This window comes from Vigna umbellata, chromosome 2 (genome assembly GCF_029865625.1).
Source record: "Vigna umbellata cultivar VRB3 chromosome 2, Vumbellata_1.0, whole genome shotgun sequence".
NCBI lineage: Eukaryota > Viridiplantae > Streptophyta > Magnoliopsida > Fabales > Fabaceae > Vigna > Vigna umbellata.
In genome coordinates this window covers 22,202,264-22,211,880 of record NC_142166.1, presented here as the reverse complement: position 1 = coordinate 22,211,880, position 9,617 = coordinate 22,202,264, and the positions used below count along the sequence as shown (strand labels likewise).

At 30.9% G+C, this 9,617-nt stretch overlaps 1 protein-coding gene across 1 annotated transcript; it reads left to right on the top strand.

Moving 5' to 3' along the window:
* Positions 1-498: 498 nt before the first annotated feature.
* Positions 499-1,638, top strand: LOC124826608 (protein MKS1-like). The gene has a single exon (XM_047299473.2). The coding sequence runs from the start codon at positions 677-679 to the stop codon at positions 1,322-1,324; it is 648 nt and encodes a 215-aa protein (XP_047155429.1). The 5' UTR covers positions 499-676; the 3' UTR covers positions 1,325-1,638.
* The last annotated feature ends 7,979 nt before the right edge of the window (positions 1,639-9,617 follow it).

The window sequence follows — 9,617 nt, the reverse complement described above, 5'->3', positions numbered from 1 at the left end:
CATTTTCGTAATATGGTTTGAATTTGTCCATTTTGGTAATATTAGAGGCATATTTGCCTACTTTGGTGCAAAAGCCCATTTTCTCTAATTATTGTATTTCCTGTATTTAAATTTAAATATATGAAGTTAATTTATCATGTTAGTTCTATTGCAACATGACTTCTTTTAAATATAAATATTTTATCTTTTCATATTTGAAGATTGATATTTAGTTTAAAAGTCGTGTAATGGATCTAATTTAATCCAAACATGCAATAGACATAATGAGGGTAACCCTTTAACTTAGTTGTTGAACCTAAAAATCTTTAAACACTATTATTTTATGGTAATTGTAGTTTTGGATCTACTAATAAGTGTTAGATCTAGCTCCTATATAATTACATACTATAATTAACCCCAATATTATTCTTTAATTGAGGTACAAACTCATGTACATGATAAGTTGTTAGTCCTAATAAGTTATGATTAATTATTTATATATATTACAACACAAAATTGGGGTTGGAGTCAACACACCTTCCCTCAAAAGTCAACAAACTACCGTATATCTATTTAGTCCCAAAAGTAAATCGATTCAGTTCAAAACTTGGTTTAATTCCAATCTTTCTCGTTTCTCAGCCTCACACCACAACCTTCTCTCTATTTCTCACCACACCAGATTATTTCTCCCCTCCGCATGAACCCGCCGGAGATTCCTGCCGGCGGAACCCCGCCGTCCAAGAAAGAGGTTCAGCTCCAGGGGCCTCGCCCGCCGCCTCTCAAAGTCAGGAAAGAATCGCACAAGATCAAGAAGCCGCCACCGCACCCCGCCGTCCACCACCACTCCCACGCGCCGCCGGAGCAGAATCAGCCCCAACGGGAACCAGTGATAATCTACTCGGTCTCCCCAAGGGTCATCCATGTCAAACCCGGCGACTTCATGGACGTCGTGCAGCGCCTTACAGGAGCCGCCTCCGGCGAGGACCCACCGGTCAGAGCGGGGGACGTGTCGCCGGCGGCGAGGCTGGCATCGATTGAGAAAACGAGTCCATCGGAGAGGGAGAAGGTTTTGCACAGCGGAAATGATGACTTGATGTGGATGTTAGATGAGGGAGTAGAGGTGCGTCAGTTTCCAGGGATATTGTCGCCGGAGCCGGGTACCTTGCCACCGATTCCGGCTGTGTTTTCCCCGGCGAGAGAGGCGCTAACGGCGTCGTATTGGAACGAGTTTTCCCCATCTTATTGGTCGCCGGCGAGCAGCTTTTTAGCGAGTCCGTCGGGGTTTCTTCCCATGGCCGTGGCGTCGCCGCAACCGTCGCCGAACCTGTTCAGCCTTTTCGACTAAAAATAGGTTTTGTTTTTTCACTTGGTTTTGGTGATTATTGAGAATTTTGACAGTAGTGGTGGTTCTTCTTCTACCTAGCGCCACTGTTTTTGTACAACTTGTAGAAAAAGAAGACTAAGACTTTTCCATTTGCCAGCTTGGTTTTCTACTTCCACACAATTAATAATTATTATCATCATTATTTTTAACACTCAGCTGCTTTCTTCGTTAACCTCTTTCTAATTTTGTAATTTAACATTTGAACCCAACAGGTGCTATTTCACAATTTCTAGTAATATATATATTTTGACTGTTGTCATAGTTATTGTTTTTCATTCAAGAAAATATATAATTCGTGTTTGTTTTATTGAAATATATGAATGCTACAAAATGTCAGAAAAACTATCTAAGTGTTCTTTTCATTCTGATTCATCATTGCCTTGGAACAGACTTGGATCTATGTTGAATAGCTTACAGTGAAAAAGATAGTTGATAAAAGTAAAATTAATTTAGAGATGTTGTACAAAAGGTGAATTTAATTTTTTTAATACATTTTTTACGAGAAAATGTATTAATTGATTTGTAATGTTAGTATGATTGGAGTAAGGTTTATTTAGGAAAATTAAGAAAATTGGTCTTTGAATATGTACTTGTTTGAGCATTTTCAGATTATACACTATTGAATTATGATTATACAATTGTTGGAAGCATGCCAAATAAGTAAATAGAAGGATTTATTGGCCACGTAATGCAGACAAAACATAACTAATAAAATAGATATAAATAAGAAGAATCTTGAATCAAATATAGCTCAAGCACCATGGTTCCATTTTTTTCTTCACCACCTTTCACTCTACGCATGGCTTTGAAGTCTTCTTGCTATCATTTATCTTCTTTTAATTAATAAGGATATCTTTAGCCAAGAACTAAAATTTTATTCCTTGAATTGCTGAAATTTATTTAGGATATCAACTGTTTGAATAAATGGTTTTTCTACACTAAATTAATTAGTGATTCAACTTTTGATTATGTAATTAGAAAATAAAATTATCAGGTAATTATTTCATGTAACATATTTCATTATTGCACCTTTCTTCAAGTTATTGTGACATATTTTGAAGCATTGGCCATATCACTTTCAAATTGCAAGAGTCAAAATCAAAGGATTTAGTATCAAAATTGGGAAATAATATAGGAGACCAAAAGACAACACAAAAAAAAATAGAGATAAAGAGAAAAATCCCACAACATTTTGGAAATTTGAAACATATTTATGAGATTTTATAATATCGTATATATGTGACTATGTGTATCAAAGTTTATGAAATGAATAGATTTCTGTCCAAATTTTGACAAAGATTCTAATTCAATTTTTTTTCTTCTTGAGATTATTCCATCTATTTCAAATGCCGTATAACATATAAGGAGATGATATCATGATAAAAGTAAAAGTGAATGTGAAAATCAAACTCTGGTCAATTGAATGAATATGATAACATGATACAGTATATCTATATTTATTGAAGGGATTATATGCATACTATCTAGAAAACTGATATAAAAAAAATCATGACATTTGACAAATATAGTTGCTAATAAACAAGTTGCAATAATTTATGTGCAACTTGTGATTTTGTGTACTTAAATAGTAGAATTAAAGACGAACACAACAAATTATAGAGTGAATAGATAGTTGGATCTTTCCTACATGCTAAGATTTAATTCCTAATTATGTGTAACAAAAATATTTTTTTAAAATAGATAAAAAAATATTTGTGTGATCTTTAATTATATTTCGAAAGAGATTAATACAATGAAAACTATTGAATTTAAAAATGAAACTAAAACTAACGTGTACTAGTATACATGTAAAAATAAATTATATCAATAAAGGCAAATTATCATATGATGTTTTTATACCAAAATAATAAGTAAAAAATTATTATTATACATAATTATCAAATAAAATATAATTTTAATTGAAATAACAAAAACTATTATTCAAATGAACCCCCTAAAGAATGTTGAAGCCTAAATTTTGAAACCCGAACATGTTCAAATTATTTTAAATTAAACCAAGTTAATCCGCTGAAACATGTTTTAAAAACATTTACTATCCAATGCTCAATCTTGTAGCACATTTGTGCAAATAATCTTTGTCATCACATTTAATAATATTTTTTTTATTAAATGTGCTTAAATTTTAAAATATTATGTACGAAAAATTTATGTTTTGTTTGCATCTAAGTTGATGTAGAAAGAAACACGACCGAAATCCATGAGTTAGTATTAATTTATTGGTTTAATACCTATTTTGATTCTTCAATTTGTTAAATTTGTTCAAAATGATTCTATATTTTTTTCAAATATTCACAGTTGTTCTATATTTTTGTAAAAACGGTTCAAGTTGGTCCTTTTTGCTTACGGCGTTAAAAACACTAATAGTGTAATTGCCTCCTAACCAAAACTGAATGACTTGTCCAGTTACTGATTGTGTGGCATGCCGAGGTCAATTGACTAGGCAACGTATAAGGAAAGGGTTAAGGTTCGTGCAAAGCGCCACCATATGGCCACCAAGTCGCCATTAGCGTCACCACAGGTTCATCTTCTCGAGCAATCAAACCTCCATAGCCACCATGCCATCAACTTCCATGCGCAAACATCGCACCATCTTCGTTCCGAATTGCAGAACCACCATTGACCTTCACTACGTACCTTCAACAGCCATGGCGACTCGCACAGAATCAGAATCGCATCAAACCCTAAATCATGCATCGCCTCCACCGCAACCATGATCCTTCAATCGCGACGATGCCTGTAGAAAAATTCTAAACTAGAATCGCGATTCACCCCTTCGATCTCTAATCGTGAGTTCCTTCTCTCTCGTTTCAAAAACCTACATCAGAAATCAGAAAACCCAGAAACCAAATCGCCTAATTCGAACCTCCATGGCCAACATCCGAAAACCCTAATCTAAATAGCGTCGCAACAGCAAGTTCATCTCCTCTATCACCTTCGCACACTGCAAGCAATTCTCCCCCATCTTTGTCTTCTCCATGAACTCAAAGAACTCAGATCGCGTTCTCACGAACCACCATGGCCAATAAACATCTCCTTCTTCGAAACATCATCTTCTTCATCGCAGAAGAAACACGAACATCATCTCCATCAATCTCCAAACCTCCAAACAGAGAAGGAAACAAACATAGAAATCTTCTCTAATCACACCACTGCGTGCTCCTTCGTGCAATGGAAAAACCAACAGCCCCCGTAGATGAGGGCCGAAAACCTTGATTCGAGAAGGAGATAGTGTTTCTCGTGAATCCTAGTTTGTGTGGGAAGGGGACTACCACGTGGTAGTCCCTCATTGGTTGAGTTTGTCACACAATTACTAAATGGACAAGTCATTTAGTTTGGGCTAGGGGACAATTACACCATTAGCATTTTTAACCCCTTAAGCAAAAAGGACCAACTTGAACCGTTTTTACAAAATATGGGACAACTGAGAACATTTGAAAATAGATGGGACCATTTTTAACAAACCTAACAAACCGAGGGACCAAAATAGGTATTAAGTATGGTGTGCAGATTGCATATTAATTAAAGATAAAAATTTATTGTTCGTATAATGTCTAATAGTTTCATATTATTTAGGAGTCGAGGTCAAAATTTCTTCTTTAATCTTCTGAGATACCTTTTAAGAAAAAAATTGTGACGAAGCATAGGCTCTAATGCAATATCTTGGATGAGGGGTGATTAACCCTAACTACTCGAAGGACTTGGAATTGGAATATTTGCACCTACCTTGGGATCGATAACGAGGTTTTAGGACAAACCATTAATTCCTTAAACCTTCCATTGAGGATCAACAGTCATTTTCCTTAGACCTGGACTAAGGGGTTTATGTTTCTATCACACCCAATAGTCTCACATAGCTTAGGAGTTGATGTCTAAAGTAGTTTAAATACTTTTTTCTCCCTCTGAGACACCTTTTAAGGACAAAACTATGATGAAGCACAAACTCTAAAGCAAACAATAACTTGAATGAGGGGTGATTGACCTTAATGATGTGACGCGGCTGACTTGGGATCGAAACATTAGCGCTCACTGTGGGGGTCAATAATGAGGTTCTAAGACGCACACTTAAGCTCTCCATTGAGGATGAACAATCATTCATACTCTTTCCTCCTTTTGAGACATCTTTTAAAGACAAAACCATAACGAAGTTCTAGGTTTCAAAACAGACAATACCTCGGATTCAAACAATCATTCATAATATTTCCACTCTTTGAGACATCTTTTAAGGACAAAACTATAACGGGCTCTAGGCTCTAAAGCGGACAATATCTCAAATATGATTATTGACCCTAAGGGTGTCAATCAATGAACTTGGAATGAGAATATTGACGTCCACTACGATGCCGATAAAGAGGTTCTAAGATGAACTATTGGTCCCTTAAACCCTCCATTGGGGATGAAGAGTCCTTAGACTTCAATTAAGAACTTATGTTCTTACCATACCTAATAATCCCACATCGCTTAGGAGTCAAGATCAAATATAGTTTAAATATACATTTCGTTTTTTACCTTTCAAAACACTTTTTTAGAAGAAAACTGTGACAGAGTACACATTCAAAAATAAAATAAAGAATGATTCACCTTAATATACTTAGAATTAAAATACTTACAAATTGTAAAATTGAGTTAAATTTACACTTTACATCTCAATATATAAAAATGGTGAGAAAATAATTGAGTTATTATATTTACATTCATTTTTTGGAGCTGAGACATAATTTGAGCTAAAATTACTTTGACAAAGTCTAATTCCACAATTGTTGTTGACTTAAAGGCAATTAATTTGTCATTATATATAAAAACAGTTTCTCTTCCTGTGGTTATTATGCATGGATATACATGTTGGTTCTGTTCAATTTTCGCTTATAAGCACGTTTAAAACGAAGAGATTATTGATTATGGGTTGGGTCATAATCGATATTTCCATATATATTTTTTATTTGAAGAGAATTTGTCATGGTGTATACACATATTATTTATACGAATTCATTAAAAGATGGACAAAATGTTATACAGATTTATTTTCACTTCTATTCAATTGTGTTTTCGGCATTATAATATTAAAATGGTATTTCAATATGTTAAAATGGAAAATATAAACTTAATATTTTACCACTAACAGATGCCAATTAGAAAATGTAGACTTAATACTTTACTGTAAGAAGTTAAAGTTAAAATTAGGAATTATGTTTTTGAATTAATACTTTTTCATTTTATATTTAAATTTATTTCAACTTTAATTAATATTTTAAAAAAATACTTTACATAAGTTGTTTGATAAAATTGTGAATACTGATAGATTTAGGGTTTATAAACATATATATCCGACTCATAATGGAACAAATAGTTTAACCCAATTGGGTGTCAATTGTTTAAATGATACTTAATATTTAATTATATCGCATTCTAAACACACTAATAATTTGGTATTTTTAAAACATATTATTTATATTATTTTTTTGAATTATATTACATTAATTAAATTAATCATTAATTTTCATTTTTCTTCTATTTTTTTTTCTTAATTCACAAAATGTCGTTCTTCACTTTATTTCTTTTTCTTTTATTCATTTTTAACTCTTTTATTATTCATTCCCTAATCCGAATATAGACTTAGACATATAATTAGATCACAACTTTAATTAATTATTTAATCATCTATTACTATTATAAAAAAATCGTTGTATTTACTTTTTCTAAATTATAATGTTACGAGGTTGTATTTCTTGTTTTATTGTTTTCATTTTAATTAAAAAAATCTTTCTAGATTCTGGTGATGCAAGGAATTTATGTTTCTGATACCTATTTATTTATAATTAAAATTGATTCAAAGCCTAATTTTGGAAAAAGGTTAAGTGTTGTTGTCCTGTCACAATTTTACTTTCAGGTTAACCTGAGAAACTTCCATTTATATCTTAGCATATATTGTTTATTTTTTGTTGCTATATATTCCTTCGTTTAAATATATTTTAATAAATAATATTTTTAAAATAAGTAATTATGGTTTCAAATTTCAAATTGTTTTTAAAATAAATATTCATATTTTAAATTTAATTAAATATTTGTGGACAAATCCATAAATTCTTTCATCAAATATAAAATTATTTTGAAATATAATTTTTTTTAATTCGCAGCTTATTTTCTGAGAGGTTTTTGGTAAAATGAATTAGAAAGAAATTTATCTACGGATTTAAAATTTACAGCAAATTACTTGCAAATTTGGAATTCGTAGTAAACTTGCATGCGAATTGAAATTAGCAACAGCAAAAAAAATCAGATTTTTTTCACGAAAATTTTTACGAATTTTCAACTCATATAGAAGTGATTATTCGTGAGAAAATTATGTGTAAATTAAAATAAATAAAAAATTATAAGATTTCTTCCAAATGTTTATACAAATATTAAAACAAATCCACAAAACGTGAAATTTCTACTTGAGAAAGAAATTATAGTCGTGAGTTATTTACAATTTTAAGAGGTAGCAGTTCAAAAGGAATTGCAAGGGATTCTAAATGAACTTTAGACTGTATAAAACGGAGTTTTGTATAATTTAAATGATTCTTCGTATAAGCGTTAGAGCCAAACAAAAGGAGCTTATCCTCCGAAATGGAATTTTACACGTGAAAGATCTTCTTCATTTTAATGTATCGCTTATATCTCATACTTGCTTTTCAATTCAAATTCCTTCAAGGCTGCTTTAAAATAATTTCATTATTCATCGCAGAACTTTATTCCCTTACAATTAAGTAAAAAAATAAATTGGTAAGCAATCATCACTGTTTTAAAATTAAATAAACTAGTAATTAAACTAGTGGATATGTTGTTAATTTATGGCTTATTACTGCGAACTTTATCCGAACTAATGATTATCAAATGTATATTATTTTGAAAGGTATATAAGGTATTATATACTAAAATACAAAATTGATAAGACACTTATAAATTGTTTGTTTGAGAGGATTTAATTATTTTTAAATATATTTATGTTATTTTTAATTATTTTTGTTCTAATACTCTAACCTCACCTATAAGTTAGGTTAAGAATGGTTTAACATTTTTTCGATAAAAGTGTGACATAATATCTTACGAATAAATTAGGTTTTAGTTTCCTTTCGACCCTTCAAACCGCAACCTATTTGAACCGTTCACACAACTTTAATTTCGGTTTACATACTTAAAAAGTTATTTTCATTTGTTCAAATAAAAGTGTTAACATGTTTGACTTCAAAATCGTATCTAACAAATATTAAATCATCTAGAATGCAAAAAATTATCATAGGTATATTAAATAAATTCTTATAATAAGATCAATTATGTATATTAAAACCATTTTTTTTATATATTTCATGGTGACTTTGAATGATGGAACACGGATTGAAACACGTGTTAAGATGGAAAATTGAAATCCACGTGAGAGCCACTAATAGAAAGAAGCTGAACTGGCGTTTGCCTCACATGTCTAGAATAATATTAAAAGCAAATAACAATAAGCTTTTCAAAAATCCACATCCAGTGACACAGATACAGTAAGCTTTGGTAGGGCTGATTTTAAGAGAAATTTGTTTTTCCAAAAGTCATATCCAAGAAAGGTTTTATATAAAATCATTTTATTAATTATAAAATAATCCAGACACCTGTTTAAAATAATTTTATAACGCTGTGTGGATTGTCAAAATTTGAATCCAGATGAGTTGATAATAAAACTTTAACTGAAATTTAATATTTTTACTGAGATAAACATCTTGATAAAAACTTACGAGTAAAATAAAAAGAAGAAATAAAATAAACTTAAATATAAACTGATGAGTTTATACAAACTATTTTTCCTTGGTATTTTTGTTTTTTTAATAAGTGATTATGAAAAAATTGTCCATATTCTTTATGCTATTTTCAAAGTCAAATCACAGACCTAATGTGATTTAATGGAAAACGTCTAATAGGGAAACGTATAAGACACATTAATTGGTGTATAAGAGGTATTTAAAACCACGTAAAAACAACTTCAGTACCATTAACACTAGGTAATGCATCTAACCAGATTTAAGCACCTAAAACAATTATCTTAAATTAATAGAGACAAACTCCTATTTTAAGTGTTAGTGTATTTGATTTAATATTTAAAAGTCTCGTGTCCAAATTTAGAAAACATAAGTTATATCAAATACTTTCAATTTATATATAAATCATGAATTCACATCCTATGAGAAAACAAACATATACTAAATCAATTCCCGAA

What these genes read in the sequence shown, in the direction of transcription:
- LOC124826608 (XM_047299473.2), top strand. Translation starts at nt 677, where the DNA reads ATGAACCCGCCGGAGATTCCTGCCGGCGGAACCCCGCCGTCCAAGAAA.